The sequence below is a fragment of the Giraffa tippelskirchi genome, chromosome 10, assembly GCF_054371585.1.
Source record: "Giraffa tippelskirchi isolate mGirTip1 chromosome 10, T2T-mGirTip1v1.2.pri, whole genome shotgun sequence".
NCBI lineage: Eukaryota > Metazoa > Chordata > Mammalia > Artiodactyla > Giraffidae > Giraffa > Giraffa tippelskirchi.
In genome coordinates, this window is record NC_137284.1 from 113,705,499 (window position 1) to 113,728,797 (window position 23,299).

At 39.7% G+C, this 23,299-nt stretch overlaps 1 protein-coding gene and 1 non-coding gene across 5 annotated transcripts in view; both read left to right on the forward strand.

The window, feature by feature from the left end:
- The first annotated feature begins 5,969 nt into the window (after nt 1-5,969).
- The window catches only part of HIBADH (3-hydroxyisobutyrate dehydrogenase), a 111,721-nt gene continuing 94,391 nt past the window's right edge, over nt 5,970-23,299 (forward strand). For all 4 annotated transcript variants that reach the window (XM_081534952.1, XM_081534953.1, XM_081534954.1 and 1 more), the window contains exons 1-2: nt 5,970-6,119; nt 16,582-16,742. In XM_081534952.1, coding sequence (XP_081391078.1) covers nt 6,029-6,119; nt 16,582-16,742 — 252 coding nt within the window. In that variant the 5' untranslated portion in view covers nt 5,970-6,028. The remainder of the gene's footprint in view (nt 6,120-16,581; nt 16,743-23,299) is intronic.
- LOC145524941 (small nucleolar RNA SNORD56) lies at nt 23,115-23,185 on the forward strand. The gene has a single exon (XR_014067971.1). It is a non-coding gene; the product is annotated as a small nucleolar RNA SNORD56 (small nucleolar RNA).

The following is a 23,299-nucleotide window of genomic DNA, read 5'->3' on the forward strand; positions in this document are numbered from 1 at the left end:
CCACTCCAGTATTCCTGCCTGGAGAATCCCATGGACTGAGGAGCCTGGGGAGTTGCAGTCCATGGGGTTGCAAAGAGTCGGACATGCCTGAGTGACTTCACTTTCACCAGCAGCCATCTTGGATGGTGAGGTAAGCATGAAGCCAGAAACCAGAAGCAGACAGTAAAACAAAAAGAGTTTTGTTTTACTGGGTTTTTGATAATTCAGAGTTGCCATAATGATCCTGGTTTGTCTATGTTTAGACTTCTTTTATGCGATGATAAACCAGACTGCTATCATTTGGCCTTTCTGTTTCAGTCAGCTAAACCTGATGTTGTTACAATTTTTGAAAGTACCTTTAGATATCGTTTCTTAACCAAACTTTACCATTTTCTTGACTGCTTATTTATTGTTGTGGAAAAGAAAGAGAATGAGAGGGAGAGAGAAAGAGAGAACCTGGTAGTTCAGAGTGATCTGGCACGAGAGATAGTATCATTTTATGGTGGAGGTGAGTGAATAAGAAAATAGCTTGGAGACAGATGTAAAATGGTTAGATAGCATGGGTTTTTTTGGGGAAAGCTTTTTTTCCTCTCTTTCCCAGATTCTGAGGACATGAATGTTAGACCTTTTGTCACATGGATCCCTAAAGCCAAGGTTTTGTTTTGTTTTGTTTTCCGTCTATTTTTCTCTCTGTTGTTGAGATTGGGTAATTTCTACTGTTCTAGCTTCTTGCTCACTGATTCTTTCCTCTATTCTGGTGTAGAGCTCATTCTTTGAGGGTTTGTTTTTTCTTTCAGTTATTACATTCTTCAGCTCTAAAATTTTCATTTATTTCTTTGTTACATCTTCTATTTTTTTTTTTTTTTTACTGTGCTAATGTGCTTAGTCACTCAGTCATGTCTGACTCTTTGCAACCCCATGGGCTGTAATCCACCAGGCTCCTTTGTCCATGGGGATTCTCCAGGCAAGAATATTGGAGTGGGTTGCCATGCCCTCCTCCAGGGGATCTTCTAAACCCAGGGATCGAACCCAGATCTCCCACACTGCAGGCGGATTCTTTACCGTCAGAGCCACCAGGGAGGCCCATAAATACTAGAGTGGGTAGCCTACCCCTTCTCAGAGGATCTTTCTGATCCAGGAATCGAACTGGGGTCTCCTGAATTGCAGGTGGATTCTTTACCAGTTGAGTTAACAGGGAAGCCCTTTTTTTTTTTTTCCATTTAAGGGTATTCTAACTGCTTATTGAAACATTTTTTGATGGCTGCTTTAAAATGTTTTTCAAATAATTTTAACTTTTCTGTCACCTTTATATTGACATTTTCTTTTTATTAGTTTGCAATATTCCTGGTTCTCGGTATGATGAATAATTCTGTTTGAAGCCTGAATGCTTTGGGTATTGTGACACTCTGGATCTTATTTTAATCTCCTCTTTTAGCTGGCTTTCCTGACACTGCTCTGGTGAGGGAATGGAGGGGGGCATTGTCTTTGTTAATGCCAGGTGGGGATAGAAGTCTAGGCTCCATTTTTTGCCTTTGTTGATACCTATGGGGGGCGGGGGGTGCTGGGGCTCCTCATTGCTCTTAAGTGGTAGTGAGAGTTTCAACTCCCCACTGGGCTTCCACTGATATGCCCCTAGTCTAGAAGGGTGGGAGTGTTCCCTAGGTGGCCTCCACTGACACCATGGCAGTGAGGGGTGGCCTCCTTACCTCTGATGGTGGAGGAAGTCCAGCAATTCCACACGGCCCCTCTGACTTACTGTCAGGTGGGGGTGGAAGGCTCACCACCTCGTTTCCAATGACATCTTGGGGATAGGGGAGAATGTGTGAATGGGTACTTGTTACTATGCAGCAGTGGGGAAAATCCTGGCTCTCTACTTGGCTTCCTCTGAAACACACGAGTGGAGCTGAAGTGTAGAGAGATTGGGCTGTTAAGATGTTGGGGTGTCTCATTATGGCCTTGAGGTTGTAGAAGTTGGTTCCTCACCTGGCCTTTACTGGCATGAGTGCAACTGGGGCCGTAGGTTTTTATTATATGGTATTTGTCTGCAGTAGTGTGGTTATTTTCTAAAGGTTTTCTATCTTGCTAGGCTGTCCCTTTTTTTGGCCCTTTGGCTAACAAGAGTAGTCTTTTACTGGGGCATTTGGGTTTGTGCTTCTTGGCTATTTGGGGTTTCTGGTTTTGGGATTCTCCAGTACCCAGTATGTGATATAAAATGCTAAATGAAAATCCAAGAATTTTCCTCTGTGTTCCTATTTGGATCTTGAGGTCTCTAGCTAGCATGCCTTCTTTTCTTCACTTTTCAGAGTCTTCTTATTGTTATAGAGCAAGGACTTGTGTGCCCACTGTGCAGAAAACCAAACTCTGACAGTGAGTGTTTGCAGTAAAGTAAGGGTTTATTTGCTGGGTGCCAAGCAAGGGAAACAGGCAGCTCATGCTCAAAACACGTGAGCATCTTGATGGCTTTCAGACAGGGTTTTTAAAGACAGTATTAGGGAAGAGGGCTGTAGAATGCATAATCAGCTTGTGGACCTTCACATCAGTTGATGGTGAGGATGACGTTTCAGGAATCTCAACTTTCTGATTCCAACCAGTCTGGGGTCTTACCTGCTTGTAGTCAGCATGTAAGTCACCATCCTCCACCGGGGTGAAGGTCTTAGAATCTATTGAGCAACTCAAAGATATGCATTAGGTTGTTATCAACGTCCTGTTAGGAGGGATTCCTTTGATTAATCATTAACTGCTTGAGCCTGTTCTTTATAACTCAATGAAGGCCATGGAAACTAAAGACTTTTTTCCTTTCAAATAAGAAATGGGGTCATGCAGGGGCTTTTGTACCTGGAAAGACCCCTCAGGGTCCTGATCAGTTTCAACTCCCCTTTTTCTTTGACACTCCTCAATCTTGAGGGGTACAGGGGCAGGATAAGAAAGGGAATAAAGTTCTGGATAGAGAGATTAATCATAGACCTACCAATGGAATTTGGTTTTAGAGGGACTTGGTTTCAGTATGTTTATTTTAGACGTAATATCCAGAGTTTTCAGTTGTACTGTGTGGGAGGAAAAGAGAAAAGTACATCTATTGCATTTTCCCAGAAGCAGAAGTAAAGATCCTATAATGCACTAAAACACAATTTCAAGCAAAACTACACGTCAGTGACTTAGGGAGAAGTTACAGGGCTTTTCCAACAAAAATATCAGGAAGGCAATCAAATAAAGCCAGCCACAGGAGTAACTGTCTTTTCAGATACATTAAGATCTGTAAGCACCTTTAAATAGGAATAGTTACTTTAAAAAATCAGGGTACTTATGAGAAAACTTCTATGAAAATCTCAGAGCCTTAATTTATGAAGCAACATAGGGCTTTTGAGAAACTATACTAAACTACATGATGTAGGAATATGGAGAAATTGTAACTTACCCCTGGTCCTAGTTGAGCAAAATGAATCAAATGCCATTTAGTCCCTTTTCAAAACCAGCACATTCATTTTGTTTTTAAAAAAATTAAAAAGCCTTCATGTGCAGCTTTAGGTCTGCTTCCTCTTCTTTCTGAGTTCCTTCTTCTCTTCCTTTCAGTCCTAGGAGAAAGCAGTTCATAAGAGGAGACTTTTGTAAAGAAACATTCATTTTCCGAGAAGAGAGTCCTACAAACAATTTAGAGAAACAAGCACAGTAGCTCACAATAAAAATGACAAAACCCATCTGATTGGATATAAAGTCTCAAGAGGACTGGGATATAAACTTAAGGAGTTGGGAGATCAATTGATATGCAGGCCTGTTTTCTAAATAGCTCTGTTATGTAGGCTCACATAGTTGAAAGGAAGACGGCATTTCAACAATTATATATACCTGTAGTGCTACATTCATTGTTTGCAGGAGGCCTATTCAAGCCGAAATCTAAATAAACCAGCAATAGATGATCAAGTAGGAAACGCTCCAGAAACTAGTAAGTAGATTTGGACGGGAACCCAAATCTAGGAGACTGTCCCCATGGCTGAAATAATTTTTTCTTTCCTATCTTCCTCCTTTCCTTGGTTTTGGTTTGTGTGGAGTAGAGGGCTGGGGTGGAGAGAAAACCAAAGAAAGGAACTGCTTCTCTATCAGTTACAAATAGGGATCTTGCACTCTGTACTGGTTTTTGGAAACACTGCTACCATGCCAAGAACCCTGAGAGAGCATACTTGGAAATCATCCAATTCCTTTAGATACTTTGAACTCCTGAGTGTGGCTGTGTGGAGGTTAAAAAAGTCAAATCTGTTGATTCTGCTACTTAGATCAAAAGGTTGGGTAAAAACAACCTAGGCAAGTGAATAAATAAAATGAATTCAGAGGAGTGGTTTCTGTTGCCCTAGTCTATTCTCACTCTCTTTCCTTCTGTACTGTGCGGTATGCTAAGTCACTTCAGTCCTGTCCAACTCTTTGTAACCCTATGGACTGTAGCCTGCCAGGCTCCTCTGCCCCTGGAATTCTTCAGACAAGAATACTGGAGTGGGTTGCCATGTCCTCCTCCAGGGGATCTTCCTGACCCAGGTGTAGAACCTGCATCTCTTACATCTCCTGACTTTGCAGGCGGGTTCTTCATCACTAGTGCCACCTGAGAAGCCCCTTCCTTCTGTACTACTTTTCCATAAAAAACAAACAAACAAAACCCAAAAAGCAGCAAGTCTTTGTTTTGGGTGTCCATGGCTCCCAAACCTTCCATGGGATCAGTGAGGAAGTGAAGCCCTGTAATCATCACCAAAGGTTTCAGAGATTCAAATATGTACACCAAGCACAGATAGAAGAATGAATAAAGCTCCTTTCTGACACACAAACATACTTTCTGCACTTTCATTTGCCTTTCAGTTCAGTTCAGTTGCTCAGTTGTGTCTGACTCTTTGAGACCCCATGGACTGCAGCACTCCAGGCTTCCCTGTCCATCACCAACTCCCGGAGCCTATTCAAACTCATGTCCATCGTGTCGGTGATGCCATCCAACCATCTCATCCTCTGTCATCCCCTCCTTCTCCCGCCTTCAATCTTTCCCAGCATCAGGATCTTTTCCAATAAGCTGGCTTCTCGAACCAGGTGGCCAAAGTATTGGAGTTTCAGCTTCAGCATCAGTCTCTCCAATGAATATTCAGGACTGATTTCCTTTTCGATTGACTGGTTTGATCTCCTTGCAGTCCAAGGGACTCTCAAGAGTCTTCTCCAACACCACAGTTCAGAAGCATCAGTTCTGGCGCTCAGCTTTCTTTAAATGAAATGGATGCAGAATTTTCAAACATTAGAGAAATATATATTCGAGGAGCAAGTTCCTAGCAATTCTACACTTCGAAGAAAACAGTATTGTTTTCCTACAATTTTTCAACTTTATGGAGAAATTATTCGTCAAATTAAAACCAACTGAATCTGATAAAGTTATTGCATTCATGGTAGATTTTTGTGCTTGTTTCTCAATGAATAGACACTAAAAACACAAATGCTAACATCAAGAGGCCCACGTTTTATTGAAGTTAAAAAGGGATCACTGTTTTTGGAAAGCTTGGGAATTTCTGCTCTTGCTTAAATATTGCAGCAGCTGCCGCGAGCCAAAGTTCTGTCCTTGTCTGCAAGGAAGCAACACGTGCAGTTACAACGAAGAGGCGGTTCTGAGGGGCAGGTGTTGCGAGGAGGCCCTGAATGACGGCCACCGCCTCCCACATGCCCTCTGCGTTTTGATAAACAAGGAGACGCCAACCTGCAGTCCGTAAATAAGGGAGGAACTTGGGGGCGGGGTCAGGGAAGCAGGTATGCACCCTCCTATTGGTGGTTCGCCAAGGGCGGAGAGACCTGGGACTTCTGATTGATCTCCTTCCCTGTCTGTAAGGAGATTGACGGCGCTTGTCCCTCCGGGCCACGCCTCTCGGCTCCGTGCTCCTCCCCTCGCGGATAGGTGTCCGCCCCGAGCAGCAGAGCGCGTGCGCATGCGGCCCCACGCCGCAGCCGAGCCCGCCCGCCGTACCACGCAGCCCGGTAGTCAGTGGGTGAGCAGGGAGCCGCGGAGGTCACCGTAGGGAGGCGGGGCGGGGGCAGCATGGCAGCCTCCTTACGGCTCCGTGGAGTCGCCTCCGGCCTCCGATATTGGAGCCGCCGGCAGCCTCCGGCAGTGGCCAGCCTTGCAGCGGGTAAGGACCTCGCTCCTTCTTCCCCCGTCCCTCCTCCAGTCTCCCGCTTCTCGCTCCCAGATCGCCGAAGAGGTTTTTTCACCGGAGGCGCTGCGATTAGATCGGGGCTTAAAACACAATATTTTGGCTGGTTCCCTGGCCTAGGCTCTTCTGCGGCCGCGGCTCGCGCCGCCAGTGCGTCTCCCAACTCACCCCACCTGGATCTATATGAATAGGGTTTAGCGTCCTTCTGGGACTTAGTAATGCGAAGAGCTTGGGATAAAGGGAGGAGTATTTGGGTCTGATTCGTGCTTCTTTGGAGTTAGGACTTTGCGGACAATTGGAGGGCCCAGCCCCACGGGCGACCCCGTACTCACGCCGGCGACCCCTGGCCTTGCAGCGCTGGCTCACCTTTCAACGCCCCGGGTGGGCGCGCCGTCTGGCCGCAGGATCTGATTTTTGTTGAACTACCTTAACTGCTTCAGATGTTTTTACACAAATGGGGTTTGTACAAACCAGATGATCAGTCTTTCCAGCAAAGTTTTAAGTCACCTTTGGGTGGCCAGGTGGGCTCCTTACCCTCCCCCCTGGCCCCCCAAGTTCTCTGTAACTGTGCCATCTGAAGATGGCACTTCTGTCAATTTATTAACCGGAATACTTTCTGTGTCCTTAAAATTGTGGCCTGAAGCTATCCTGCTTCCGTTCCCTTCTACCCTCCGTATCATTATAACTTATGGAAGCTAACCATCGATTTAGGAAGAAACAGTTTTTTTTAGACCCACGGAGAACTAATAGTCTTTTCATTTTTCAGAGTAAAGAACCTAAAGCCTCTCGGGTAAGTGAATTAGGATATTACAGCAGGACCTAGAAAGTAGTCCTTGGTTCTTCCTGATTCCTGCATATTTCTTCTACAGCAGGATTCCTGTGTAACTGAAAAATTGGTTGGTTTGTGCAGACACTGCCATTATCTTCCTGTAAAAATTTTTAGTTTTGACAGTGCACTGTTTAACACGCTCATACTTAAGAGTTTTGAGAAAGCCTTGGTATTAATTTTTTCTGATCCTCACTGAAAAAAAATATAGCAGGCTGAGAATTGAGTTCTTAACAGCCTCCCTTCCTATCCCTCGGTAAAAACTTAAGCAGAAGAGTGGATTTCCTCTCTGGCTTGAAAAAAGAAAGCTCCCTGTGATGAGAGAAAACAGATGTCTGATACAGAATCACAGTAATAAGATACAAACTCACAGAATTTGTCAAACTTGAGTGTAACCACTGGTTGATCTGCATCTATTGAACTACAGAAAATGCCTCCCACATTGGAGATATTAAAAAAAAAAAGTCACTTTTCTGTGGTAGTAAATGTAGCACCAGTTTTCAGATGAATGTATGATTCTTTCAGTTTTGATTAGTCAAAGAAGACATATGTGGTGTTTAGTGGTTTTACAAGGTGTTCTAATGATATTTTAATGAACCCTTGAAGTACCTTTTAGAGTTAGAAAGTTCTTAAAATTCATGGAAGAGGAGTCTGAGGCTTTTGACTATAATAAATGCTTCTCTAGACTAGAAAGGCCTACCTTGAAACGTTGATAGACTACTTGGGCATATAATCTTGTTATTTACCCAAATACATTGTAATAATATAGATATATGACAAATTTTGAATATATATGTATTTTTGGTGTGTGTGTGATGATTGTTTGAAATGCTTCAGTATTTGTTCTTACTCTGAAATTGTTTTATGTGTTTTTGTTAATTTACTACAAAAGTGTTAACTTTTTTGATGTTGGAGTCTTAAAAATTACATGCCAGTTTGTAGTCTAGGGACATTTAGAAAAACAGCCAAGCTCAAAAGTAACATTATTTAGTGTTCTAAATTCTGTAGGCTGTTTGTCTCCATGATATGTTTAAGATGTTTATATCATGTGGAGGGTAATATTATAAAGATCTGTAGTTATTTGCAGTTTGAAAAAAATAGGATCTAGTAGTTACTGGTTAATAGCATATCTTAATTTTAATATTTAAAGCATTAAAAAGGAAATAGAAAAATGAGAAGCATTAAACTAGCCACACATTACTTACTATTGCATCACCATTTAATAAAAGTAAGTTTTGTGTTTTATCTTAAAAGGTAATTAAATTTAGTTTCAGACTTCTTTGTACAGACAAAAAATTACAGATGTTGACCCTCTACAACCATTGTGATTCACTAACAAGTACAAGTAAAAATGAATTTGTAACAGATCATCTTAAAGTGACCACCTGAGCAAAAGTGGAATGGGAAAATTAGCCAGAATTATAGACAGAAATGGGAATACATTTCTTTATTATTGACGCTGTGTGTGTATGAAATCTGCTTTTAAAACAGCATAACTCCTTGTGTAAATAAGACTAATGGCATTTTTTTTCTCTTTGCATTAGCTTCTAGGGTTGCACACGAAGCTCTGAGAAGCTGCACATGACCTTGGGACCAAAAGTTGACCTTAAAATTGCATAAGGAAAATACAATTGACCTTTGAACAAAATGGGTTTGAACTGCAACAGTCAGCTTACAAATGGATTTTTTTTTCAATGAATTTGTACTACAGTTGGTTTAATCTGCAGATTTGGAACCATGGATATGGAGGGCCAACTACAAATTGTATTTGGATTTTGTGAGGAGTGTCACAAAACCCCCACTTGTTCAGAGGTCAACTGTATTTTTAAATAACTTGATCCAAATAATAAAGGCCTTTATAGAGTCACTACCCTTAGTCTAGTAATTCTTAACATTAAAGCAAAAGGAATGCTTATGACATAATATGTGATAAAGTAGGACACCAAGTTGTATATACAACATGTCTCATGATATAATTTAAAAAATGCATTCAGAAGACTGGTAGGGCTATACAAAAAGCTAACTGATTATTTTTGTGTAGTGAAATTAACTTTTTCCCTTATGACTTTATTAGTTGTTGTTCAGTTGCTAAGTCATGTCTGACTCTTTGTGGCCCCCTGGACTGTAGCACACCAGGCTCATCTGTCCATGGGATTCTCCAGGCAAAAATACTGGAGTGTTGCCATTTCCTTCTCCAGGGGATCTTCACGACCCAGGGATCTAACCTGTGTCTCCTGCATTGGCAGGCAGATTCTTTACCACTGAGCCACTAGGGAAGCACCTTTTTCATATTTTCCAGTTTTCTACAATGAATTACTTTGATGCAAGGAAAAAAAAACTTTGGGAAATATAATTAACCTCTTACCAATTTTTGCATTTTTATACTTGGGAGTAGCCTGATTTGGGTTGACAGTGTTAACAAGATATGGGTAATTTTATCCATGTCCCATTGGAGAAAGAGGTCATAACCTGTAAATTTACAGCTATCAATTTAGAGATTGATAAATTTAGAGATTGATAAATTTAGAGATTGATAAATTTACAGCTATCAATTTAGAGATTGATAAATTGCCAAATTTTCTGGCTATTTCTTCCTCCTGGCTGCCACCTATGTGGTGGTACTGAGAATCACAGAGGTTTGCTGATTAGATACAATCGTTTCTTTAATCTCTATTTCATTTCCTAGTACATATTCATATTTTTCAGGGCTTCTCTAAATCTTTTACTTAGTGATATCAGTCTGAACAGTCAGTTGTAGAGAGATGGCAGTATGTAATTGGTTTAGATAACTTGGAGCTTGAAACTAGGTCTGGGAGGAAAGGATATCAGAGAGTAAACCTGAAATGTTTGTTTAATGGTTGCTGCAATACAAATTAAATTAATTCTTTGCTGGATCCATTTTATCATTATCTTTTGTTTTAGCACTGATTTTTATCCCCATTTGATGAAACCTCTCTCTAGTTAGTAATTCATTCATATAACATTATTAAACATACTGTGTGCCACCAGGGCACATTTTATTATAGAAGTAGTTATAAAAGTTGTTTTACCATATGCACCTGGTAAAAACTCAAAAGGTGATAGAATGAAAAGTGAAACTCTGTGCCATCAGTCCAACTCTCTAGCTGTAACTACTGTTTCTTATGTATCTTACAGAAATTTGAAAGAATTTAATGCATGTGTATTCTTTTTTTCTGACTTGGTGGCTCAGGAGTGAAGTTTCTGCCTGCAATGCAGGAGATGCGGGTTTGATCCCTGGGTTGGGAAGATCACCTGCAGAAGGAAAGGGCAACCCACTCTGGGATTCTGACTGGGAAATCACATGGACAGAAAAGCCTGGTGGGCTATAGTCCATGGGATCGCAGAAGAATCAGACATGAATTAGCAATTAAACAACAATTCCTTTTTTCTCCTTAAACACTATATGTTACTACATATAATGTTCTGAATCTTGCTCTTTTCCCTTAACATATCCTGGAGATTTTTTCCTTATACTTTTAGATAGATATACCATATCCTTGTGAACATTACATAATATTTCATTGTGTTGATTTTCTATGAAATATTAAGGGCCCTGTTAATGTATATTTAGTTATATAAATTAAATGTCCTATTAATATGTATTCAGTTCAGTTCAGTTGCTTAGTTGTATCCGACTCTTTTCGACCTCATGGACTGCAGCACACCAGTCCTCCCTGTCCATTGCCAACTCCTGGAGTTTACTCAAACTCATGTCCACTGAGTCGGTGATGCCATCCAACCATCTCATCCTCTGTCGTCCCCCTCTCCCCCTGCCCTCAATTTTTCCCAGCATCAGGGTCTTTTCCAATGAGTCAGCTCTTCGCATGAGGTGGCCTAAGTATTGGAGTTTCAGCTTCAACATCAGTCCTTCCAGTGAACACCCAGGACTGATCTCCTTTAGGATGGACTGGTTGGATCTCCTTGCAATCCAAGGGACTCTCAAGAGTCTTCTCCAACACCACAGTTCAAAAGCATCAATTCTTCTGTGCTCAGCTTTCTTTATAGTCCAACTCTCACATCCATACATGACCACTGGAAAGACCATAGCCTTGACTAGACGGACCTTTGTTGACAAAATAATGTCTCTGCTTTTTAATATGCTCCTTTCCTTCCAAGGAGTAAGCATCTTTTAATTTTATGGCTGCAGTGACCATCTGCAGTATTAGTTATTTATAATTTTTCTGTTCTTACAAAATTCCTATAGTAAATTACATTTTTGTGTTTTTTCAAAGTTTATATATAGTAGGAGTCAGCACACTGTGGCCCAACAGCTGGACCTCTGTTTTTGTAAATAAAGCTATATTGGAAAACAAGCACAACCACTTGTTTTTATATTGTCTATGGCTGCTTTAAAACTGTAGTGGATGAGTTGAATAGTTGTGACAGAGGCCTTATGGCCCCAAACTGAAATTGTTTACCCCTCACTTTTGAGGAAAAAGTGTGCTGATCCCTTACATATAGTGTATATTCCTAGAAATGGAATTACTGTTTCAAAGAGTATGCACATTTTAAATTTAAATTTTATAATGAAGTTCAAATGTAGATCTTTTTTTCAAATTGCTGTCTAGGGTTGACATAAAATACAATTCTACCATGTACAAGAGTATATGTTTTTATCAGTCCTTCCTAACCAGTTGTGCATTTTATCAGAGAAAATGATATTACATTGCTTTGTTTGCATTATTCTAATTATGACAGAAGTTGAGCACTTTTTAAAAGTTTTTTGGGGATATATTCTGTTAACTGTCATTTTGTGATTTTGGCATACTTTAAAACAATGGGTTACTTAAATTTTCCTTATGGATTTTAAAGTTATTTGCATATAAAGTAAAATAGGCCTATTTCTATCTTGTGTTTCAAGTGTTCTTCCTAGTTATTTGTGTTTGGTCATGTTTTTGATTTTTTTTTTTTTGTATGTAGATTTGGTAAGTTTTCCCCCTTGTTTTTTCATGAAAAATTTCAAACATAAAGTATTGAAAGAATAATGCCACGAACATCTATGTACTCTTTGCCTAGTGTCAGTAGTTGTTAACCTTTTGCCAGGTTTGCTTTATTTCTTTCCAAACATGTTCATATCCCACCTGTATTATTTGAAAGTAAAATGCAGATGACATGACACTTTCAACCCTAAGTGATTCAGTGTGAATCTTTTAAGAACTGTCTCCTACATAACCAAATTACCACTATCTCAGACAATTAGCGGACTTCCCTGGTGGCTCAACGGTAGAGAATCTACCTGCCAATACAGGAGACGTGTGTTCGATCCCTAGGTCAGGAAGATGCCCTACAAAAGGAAATGGCAACCCACTCCAGTATTCTTGCTTGGGAAAATGCCATGGACAGTGGATCCTGGTGAACTACAGTCCATGGGGTTGCAAGGAGTCAGACACGACTTAGCAACTAAACAACAATAACAAGGCAATTAGAACTTCCTTGGTATCATCCTAATGTACGGCTTATATATAAAATTTCATAATTTTCCTTAAAATGTCTTAATGCTTCTTTGGCACCTCCCCAATCCAGATCCATCCATATTTCACATGTTGCATTTGGTTGATATATCACTTTAGTATCTTTGGACTGAGGAATGTCTTCTCTTGGTTGTTTTTTTGTAAACATGTTGACTTTTTAAAAACAGCTTTATTGCAATATAGTTGAACTACAATAAACTACACATATTTAACATGGAGAGTTTGATGGGTTTCGACATGTATGTACCTGGGAAACCATCATGACAAACTAGATAGTGAACATATCCATTCACCCCTTTCCTGCCAATTTCCTCATACCCCTACATACTCAGGTTTCTATAATTGTCCACTTTCACTGGCTAGATAAATTCCTAGCTTGACAGTCATTTTTTGTTTCAGTCCTTTAAAGATGATGCTCTCCTATTTTCTCACTCATTTTGATTCTGACAGTAAATCTGCCTTCATTCTTTGTTCCTCTGTACAAAATGTCTTTTTTCTGCTGGTTGCTTTTGAACATTTTGATTATGACATGTCTTATTGTAGTTTTTTTCATGTTTCTTGTGTTGGAGTTCACTGAGCTTGGATGCATGGGGTTTATGGTTTTCATCAGATTTGGAAATTTTCCCCATTAGTTCTTCACATACTTTTGCTGTCCCTACTTTGCTTTCCTCTCCTTTGAGGACTCCAGTTTTGTGTATTTGGCTGATTAAAGCTGTCTCACGGCTCACTGATGTTCTTTTCATTTTTTAAATTCTTTTTTCTCTCTCTGTGTTGTGTTTTGAATAGTTTTTGTTGCTTTGTTTTTAAAGTCACTATCCATTTCTTCCATTATTACATTATAATAAGGCCTATTATTGCATCCTTTTATTACTACATTTGAAATATTTTTCATATCTGTATTTTCTATGGCACCGGCCTTTATTAGCTCTGAACTTAACTGTGGACTGAATGTTCGCAGCCCTCCAAAATCCACGTGTTGAAATCCTAATCCCCACTGTGATAGTATTAGGAGGTGGAGCCTTTGGGAGATAACTGGGTTATAGGGTTGGAGCCCTCATGAATGGGGTTAGTGTCCTAAACAGAGGCAGGGGAGCCTATGTTCTCTCTCTGCTCTCCAGAGGTACAAGAAAATGGGTCATCTACAAGCCAGGAAGTGGGCTCTCACAGATACTGAATCTGTTGCCTACCTCATCTTGGACTCCCCCAGCTCCAGGTCTGTTAGAAATAAATACTTGTTGTTTAAGCCACACAATCTATAGTTTATTTGTTACAGCAGCTGGATTGGACTAAGACTTTAGACAGTCACTTTTATTTTGGTCTTTCTGCCTCCAGGCTGCTCTTACAGTTTATTTTTTATACACTGCTGCTGTGTTTCTCTCCTTTTAAAGCATGGGTTTGATCAGGTTATTTATGTCGCTCAGCCCTTTCAGTAACTAGCTGTTTTAGTCAGTTTGGGCTGCTGTAGATAAATACCACAGACTGGGTGGCTTATAAACAACAGAAAAATGTTTTTCACAGTTCTGGAGGCTGGGAAGTCCAGAATCAGGGTGTTGGTATATTTAGTGTCAAGTAAGGGCTCACTTCTTGGTTCAAGGACAGCCATCTTTTCACTGTGTCTTCACATGGTGGAAGGAGACAAGGGAGCTCCCTGAGGCCTCTTTCGTAAAGGTATTAAAGCCATCCTGAGCGTTCTTCCATCATGATCTAATAATCATTGCCTCGAGGCCCCACCTCCAAATACCCTCACATTGGGGGTTATTTTTTCAACATAGAATTTTGGGGTTACCAAACATTCAGTCTGTGGTATCACCACTTGCTTACAGAAAGTGAAAGTGTTAGTTGCTCTGTGGTGTCCGACTCTATGCAACCCCATGGGCTGTCGCCCACCAGGCTCCTCTGTCCATGAGATTCTCCAGGCAAAAATACTGGAGTGGGTTGCCAAAATACAATCAAATTGTTTATAGCATACTTTCCCACCATGTTATGGTTGTATTTTTTCTTTCAATCTTAATCTTGCTCTTTTGTTTCTGTGTGTGTCTTGTAGGAAGAGTGGATGGCAGTTAAAAATGAAGAACCTAGAGTCAGATTGGCTGGATTTGAATCTTGGCATTACAACTACTTGAATCTGTGCATTTTATTTAAACCTGAACTGGAAGATAGGCTTAGTGATGGGATGTAATGACAGTGCTATTTATAAAGTGCTTAGTACAGTGTCTGGCATGTAATAAAATTGCCACAACTGTTAACTTTTATTGTTCATTTTTTTCTTGGCTTTCCAATTTCCTTGCATACACTCATATGCATACTCATTCCTTTTTTGTATGGAACTCCCTTTGTTTCTACTCTCATTCCATTTGAAAGTCTACCCATCCTAAAATACTCAGGTCAAATGCTGTTTTTTCAAGTTCTCCTTTATTATCTGCTATTTAGTATCAGCATTGTTTTTCATACTTTATCTTTTACTTTCATGTTTTAGTGTCTGTGTACCTAGTTGTCTTCTTATGTTTTAAGCTGGTTGAAAGCAAGGACTGTATGTCATTTGTGTCTTTGATGGCATCTGGCATGGTACAAATGATTGCTTCATGTTTATTGAATGTGTGAATAAATCATGGTTCTTCTTTGCCATAGTTATTGTTTGACTTAGAGTGAGTTACCTGTTAAAATTAACTGCATTTAAATAATAATATTCAAGCTTAACACAGTAATCAGGCACACTAGTTACTAGTATTTATGAGAGTTCTCTTACAATGTATACTTTATATCAAAATAAAAATTCAGTGAGGAGTCATTTCTCTGTCGTTAAACTCCTTGTGAACCAGAAAGTTAGCCACAGGACTCCTGTCATGCCCAGCATGTTAAACTCAGCACTGGTAAGGCGGTGATGCACAGGAAGCACACCCATCTTTAATGGAAATGGTAGAGACAGACATGGAGTTCATAGGAATTAAACATGCTTCTGACCCAAGATGACCTCTTTTTCTTAAGCATTGGGTCTTCAAATAATCTGCTTTTAGGAAATCTCATTACATTGAGATTAAGTTGAAGGAAGAGCAGGGATCCATTGGTTGAGAGGATCTGAAACTTAAAAAGCATTACTGTGATTAGTCAGTACACACTTTACTAAACACTACACAGTTTTAAAACTGGAGTCCTTGAAAGAAAAAGAAATAATAAAGCTGGGAAATGATAGGAGAAAAGGCAAGTGGAATTATTTCGCTTTCTTCTTTCACTGGACTGTGAACTTTTGGAGGGCAGGGACCATATCTTGCTTGTGTCATAGGACTTCATGCAATAAATACTTGTTGAATGGAGTAGTAACACTGTCTAATGCAGAGCTTCTCTGCTGTCTTGCAAAAAGCATTACGTTGAGTTGTATGCCCCAGTGTGATTTCACAAAGTCTTTTATGAAAAGGAAGAAAATAAAATCAAAAGCTGTATACAGATTTTTAAGAACAATTTTCTTTTTCTGTGAGTGAAAATGCCTCTTCTCTGAAAGTGCCTGGAGTTGTTAGCCCAAGGTCCTGAGACTGTTACCGTTGCCATGAAAAGCCCATGAAGGTGTCCTTCTGGTCTCTCCTAGGACCCTGTTTATAAACTGGTGACTTTTAAGTTGAAAGACATTCTTCTGGGTTCAACATTTTATTCACTTGTTTTTTTATACCATTGGAGGGAGTAGTTTCTATAAATGTGAAGGTGGGAAGCTAAAAACTTTTTCCATTCTTAGCGCTTGTCCAAGATACAGGTTTTATTGAATACTTCCAGTTTTTTTGTACACATTTTTAAAGAAGATAATATAGATAAGAGAATTTAGGATACTTCACAGGCAAAGTAAATAATAGGTACATGGTAACATTATTAAGTTTATTGTTAAAATAGTAAAGCAATGTTGTAGAGGTAGAAAGTAGAAGGGAGATTACTTAAAATTTTATGATTATTCCTAGAGAACTGTATATTCAGAAGTTAGTCTGCCTGTACATTGTTGATATCTTTAAATGATCATTAGCTTAAAACTGTCCTTTAAAAAGTTTTTTAATAGAAAATGTCAAGATAACAATGACTTATTGAGTGAATATTTAAAATAAAACGTCTGCTCCTGTTAAAAATAATGTGTTGAAATCAGTGTGTTCTAGGTCAATGGCTTCTAAGACTCCAGTTGGATTCATTGGAGTCGGCAACATGGGGAATCCAATGGCAAAAAATCTCATGAAACACGGCTATCCACTCATTATTTATGATGTGTTCCCTGATGCATGCAAAGAGTTTCTAGATGCAGGTGAACAGGTAAGGCCTTTTCTTAAGTTTCTTTTAAGATATTGATGTTTAAAAATGTTTTTCAGATTTTGATGTTTGACATTCACGTATGGAATAGCTGCTTGGAAGTATGCATGATGGGTTTGTAAAGTTAACTCATTGTTAATTTTATTTCTTTATATGTAAGATTACATATGTATATATTATATAATATGTAAAATACATGTACACACACACACACATACAAATGGGAGACTGTACTAGTAACTGAACTTAGAGGTTCCCCCCGCAAGATATGTAGGAAATTCTTGTATAAGGTATAGAGTGGTAACTGAGAGCTGAATGCAGTCCCGGAGCTGGGTGAATACTAAAAAATATTGAGAAATATAGAAAAAAGTTAGAGAACAAATAAGCTTCTAGATAACAGACTTGAAATAAACACTGAGAAAACGCAGTGCGTGTGCAAAGAGCAGGTTTAGGTAACTTGGAGGCCGTTTGTAGAACTGGATATCCTCTGTCTCCTTCTCCCTCATGGTTTGAGTGCCAGGTGGGGGTGGCTGCAGTGTTGTGTGAGGATGTGTGAGTATCATGTTGGAACTTTTCAGGGTAGGGTTGCGGCTGCTTATGCCCATCTAGTCTCTGGATATTGACAGTGTACTACCAGTGCAGCAGGCTTACTGATGCCCTTAAGTAGCTTAGGGACTTAGACTTGTTGGAGAGATTTGATCAGTTCTTTGTTCTGGGAAAGGTTGGGCATTACCATCTTCAAGGGTGGACAGGAGTTCCAAGTTGATATTTAGTCTGGGGTGAATTAATTGTTTTTTTTTTCGGGAGATGAATATTACTTTTTGGGATAACACATTTATTTGATGTTGGCACTTTCCAATAGTTTATGTATTTATTTGTAAGAATAACAATGGTACATAATCTCTAAACAGAGGAAATATCTATTAAATACAGAATTTAATCAAAGTAACAATAGGAAATTCTTTTGACATTTCGGAGACTGATGTTCCAGAAGTTTTCATGTGTGAGTGTGTTTATGAAAAATCCCATGAATTCTTCTTCCTCTTCCTACCCCTTCTAGTAAATAGAAAGGTAGAAGTTAAATGGAAGCTGATTTATTGTGGACTGGCAAAGCAGATGCTTAGGGCCTTTCAGATTGTTTCTAATGCCCTTACTCTTCCCTCTGTTCCTGTAGCACTGAACAGCTTGCCTGTGGAGAACTGAAACGTTCATCATCCCTTTGTGAATCTCTTTGCTGCTGCTTCCCAGATTGCTGGAGCTTTCTGATACTCTGCCTAAATTGCCTCATACTCTAAAGAGTGTGAGGCATTCCCTAACGAAATTCTGATTTTTTTAGTGTTGCTAATTTTGGATAGATGTGAAGGAAGTTTACCTTAAGAATAAGACTTACACTTGAGTGAAGGAGACATTTACATTTTAAAAGGAAGAGAAAAGAAACTAATATTTAATGAGTACCTACTATGTGTCAAGTCTCTTACTAAATATTTTGTACATATTATCAAATTTTATCTTCACAACAGAAGTATTTTCAGGAAACTGATGCTTGGAGAAGTTAAATAACATCCCCAAGGTTACACAGTGAGTGAATGGCAAGAGCCAGGATCTGAACAAAGGTCTGTCTTTGACTTTGGAGTTTTAACTCTTTTAATTATATGATGTATAGTCACTAACTAATGAAATTATGAACAGGACATTTTTAAGTGTATTTTTGGTGTCTGCCTTGATGATTCTGAAATAAGCTACCTGTTAACTGTCTACAACCTAGACTACTAGAAATAAAATATCTAGATTTCTTTTGGATTAGATGATGTCAGGGCAGTAATGATTATATACCACACCCCTACTTAATGTGTTGTTATGCACCCATAAAATTTGTTGGAAGTAAATAATAGTTATCTGTTATGATAGATTGTATAGTTAGTGAGTATACAGTAGGTTGAATAGTAGCCCCCCAAAGAAGTAACTTAGAAAACTCTTAAAAGAAAACATGAGGGCAAATCTTTATGACATTGGATATGGCAAAGGACTTTTAGGTATGATACCCAAGATCATGAGCAACAAGATAAAAAAAAAAAAAAGACTTCATCAAAATTGAAACCTTTTGTGCTCCAAAGAACACCAGCAAGAAAGTGAAAAGATAACCCACAGAATGGGATAAAATATCTGCAAATCATGTATCAAGAAATACCTGGATTAACAGGCAAATTTGGCCTTGGAGTACAGAATGAAGCAGGACAAAGGCTAATAGAATTTTGCCAAGAGAATGGACTGGTTATAGCAAACACCCTCTTCCAACAACACAAGAGAAGACTGGACACATGGACATCACCAGATGGTCAATACTGAAATCAGATTGATTATATTCTTTACAGCCAAAGATGGAGAAGCTCTATAGAGTCAGCTAAAACAAGACCGGGAGCTGACTGTGGCTCAGATCATGAACTCCTTATTGCCAAATTCAGACTTAAATTGAAGAAAGTAGGGAAAACCACTAGACCATTCAGGTATGACTTAAATCAAATCCCTTACGATTATGCAATGGAAGTGACAAATAGATTCAAGGGATTAGATCTGATAGAGTGCCTGATGAACTATGGACAGAGGTTCGTGACATTGTACACGAGACAGTGAACAAGACCATCCCCGTGAAAAAGAAATGCAAAAAGGCAAAATAGTTGTCTGAGGAGGCCTTACAAATAGCTGTGAAAAGAAGAGAAGTGAAAGGCAAAGGAGAAAAGGAAAAATATACCCATTTGAATGCAGAGTTCCAAAGAATAGCAAGGAGGGATAAGAAAGCCTTCTGCAGCGATCAATGCAAAGAAATAGAGGAAAACAATAGAATAGGAAAGACTAGAGATCTCTTCAAGAAAATTAGAGATACCAAGAGAGCTTTTCATGCCAAGATGGGCACAATAAAGGACAGAAATGGTATGGACCTAACAGAAGCAGAAGACATTAAGAAGAGGTGGCAAGAATACACAGAAGAACTATACAAAAAAGATCTTCACAACCCAGATAATCATGATGGTGTGATCACTCACACTCACCTAGAGCTAGACATCCTGGAATGTGAAGTCAAGTGGGCCTTAGGAAGCATCACTATGAACAAAGCTAGTGGAAGTGATGGAATTCCAGTTGAGCTATTTCAAATCCTGAAAGATGATGCTGTGAAAGTGCTGCACTCAATATGCCAGCAAATTTGGAAAACTCAGCAGTGGCCACAGGACTGGAAAAGGTCAGTTTTCAATCCAATCCCAAAGAAAGGCAGTGCCAAAGAATGCCCAAACTACCGCACAGTTGCACTCATCTCACATGCTAGTAAAGTAATGCTCAAAATTCTCCAAGCCAGGCTTCAGCAATACATGAACCTTGAACTTCCAGATGTTCAAGCTGGATTTAGAAAAGGCAGAAGAACCAGAGATCAAATTGCCAGCATCTGCTGGATCACTGAAAGAGCAAGAAAGTTCCAGAAAAACATCTATTTCTGCTTTATTGACTATGCCAAAGCCTTTGACTGTGGATCACAACAAACTGGAAAATTCAAGAGATGGGAATACCAGACCACTTGACCTGGCTCCTGAGAAATCTGTATGCAGGTCAAGAAGCAACAGTTAGAACTGGACATGGAACAGACTGGTTCTAAATTGGGAAATGAATACATCAAGGCTGTATATTGTCACCCTGCTTATTTAACTTCTGTGCAGAGTACATCATGACAAACGCTGGGCTGGAAGAAGCACAAGCTAGAATCAAGATTGCTGGGAGAAATATCAATAACCTCAGATATGCAGATGACACCACCCTTATGGCAGAAACTGAAGAAAAACTAAAGAGCCTCTTGATAAAAGTGAAAAAGGAGAGTGAAAAAGTTGGCTTAAAGCTCAACATTTCAGAAAACTAAGATCAAGGCATCTGGTCCCATCACTCATGGCAAATAGATGGGGAAACAGTGGCTGACTTTATTTTTTTGGGCTCCAGAATCACTGCAGATGGTGACTGCAGCCATGAAATTAAAAGACGCTTGCTCCTTGAAATAAAAGCTATGACCAACCTAAATAGCATATTAAAAAGCAGAGACATTACTTTGCCAATAGAAATCCGTCTAGTCAAGGCTGTGGTTTTTCCAGTAGTCACGTATGAATGTGAGAGTTGGACTATAAAGAAAGCTGAGCAGCAAAGAATTGATACTTTTGAACTGTGGTGTTGAAGAAGACTCTTGAGAGTCCCTTGGACTGCAAGGAGATCAAACCAGTCAATCCTAAAGGCAGTCAGTCCTGAATATTCATTGGAAGGACTGTTGTTGAAGCTGAAACTCCCAATACTTTGGCCACCTGATGCAAAGAACTGACTCATTTGAAAAGACCCTGGTGCTGGGAAAGATTGAAGGCAGGAGGAGAAGGGGACGACAGAGGATGAGTTGGTTGAATGGCATCACTGACTGAATGGACATGAGTTTGAGTAAACTCTGGGAATTGGTGATGGACAGGGAGGCCTGGCGTGCTGCAGTCCATGGGGTCGCAAAGAGTTGGACATGACTGAGTGACTGGACTGAACTGAACTGAAATCCTGTATCTGATATGGACTTGTATCTAGCATGTGTAAAGAAGCTGTGCAACTCAAACAGAAAGACAAGTGGCTCAATTAAGTGGGCAAAGGTTCTGAATAGACATTTCCCCAAAGAAGGTATTCAGACAGCCAATAAACACATGAAAAGATGCCAGTATCTTTCGTCATTAGAGAAATGCAATCAAAATCACAATGCAAGTTCTACATCCCCTAGGTTGGCTAGAATCACAGTCAGATGACAAGAGTGAAGAAATTGATCTATCACACACTGCTGATGAGAATGTAATTCTACTCCTACGTATATGTGAGAAAGAATGAAAACACATGCCCAAACAGGAACTTGTATATGAGTGGCTACATTATTCATTATAGCCAAAAGACAGAAACAGCCTAGATGTCCCATCAGTGATAAGAAAAATGTGGTATACCCATACGACGGTATATTATTCCACCATAAATAGGAATGAAGCAGTGACACGTGAAAACCCAGACCAGAGAAATCTATAGAGACAGAAAGTGGGAAAGAGGGAGGCAGGCACAAGAGTAAGATAGCTAATGGATATGGGATATTTTTCTTGAAGTGATCCAAAGTTCTAAAATTGTGATGGTTGCACATATCTTCAAATACCCTGAAAACCATCAAATTATATACTTTATGTGGGCAAATTATATATCGCAATAAAGTTGTTGGAAAAAAAGTTAAGTGTCCACGTTCTAACCCCAGTACTTGTGACAGTGACCTTATTTGGAATCAAGGTCTTTGCAGATGCAGTTAGGTTATATATCTTGAGATGAGGGCCTCCTGGACTTTGCGTGGGCCCTAAAGGCAGTGATGAGTATCTTTACAGAGAGACATGAGGGCAGGCTATGGCCAGGTCCTTGCTGACTTCAGAGTTAATGCTGCAGCAAGCCAAGGAGCAGCCGGGGCTTCCAGAAGCGAGGAGAGTCAGAGCAGGCTCTTCCCTGTGGAGATAGCATGGTGGTGCCTACACCTTGATTTCGTCCTTCTGGCCTCCAAAGCTGTGAGAATAAGGTTCTGTGTTTGAAGCCACCACGCTTGTGGAAACTTGTTGGCGGCAGCCACAGGAAACCAATACAGCAAGAGTTTTGGGAAACTGGAACATGACTTTACCACTTAGTATCTGCAATCCCAGGAGAGATATTTAGTGTCTCTGTGTCTCTGTTTCCTCCTAAGGATAATAATAACAACCTTTCTCAGGGAGTTGGTATGAGGATTACATGAATTCATATTTGTAAAAAGCTTAAAGTCATGCTTGGCATGGTAAGTGCTACGTGTTAGGTCTAAGTTAGTTCCTAGAAGTCTTTGTTTCCCCTCTGCTGTGCACAGCTGTTACTCCTTTTCTAATTCTTTCTACTCACATGACAGTGTCAGAATCTCTTACTTCTTTGTGAAGAGAAGTTACTTTGATCACTGCAGATTAAGGCTACCTTAGACTCTCCTAGCAAAACAAGGGATAGGACCTTCCTTTATTTGCTACTTTGACTGATGTTTCCTGAGCACTTTCTTTGTGCTAGGTATGGGTATTATAGTCCAGAACAACATAGTTACAGTTTTGCCTTTGGGGACCAGCAGGAGGTATTAGATGATCAGATCACACAAATATGTGATTCCAAATTTTGATGTCAAAAGAAAAAGTAGCGTCTCCTCAGTTTTCAGTAAAAAACCTGCATTACATTGGTTGAGAGTGCTGAAGACTAGCAGTGTAGGCAGATAGTGCAAGAACAAGCAGGATTTATCCAGGTGAATAATGGGGATAAAGGAGCAGTTTTCTTTAAAAGTGGAAGGCTCTACAATGATGGCAGTATTTTTCATCAACAGCAGTTCACCTAGTGAGTGTTGATACTTTGGGTCTGAGTAAAGCTGAGGGTAGAGGGAAAAAAAAAAATAAGAGGGGAAGGCTCCCTGTCTAGTTTCTACATTAGGTCAACAAATAGAGACTGAGTACCAGTATGTCTCAATTCTCAAGTCCTTC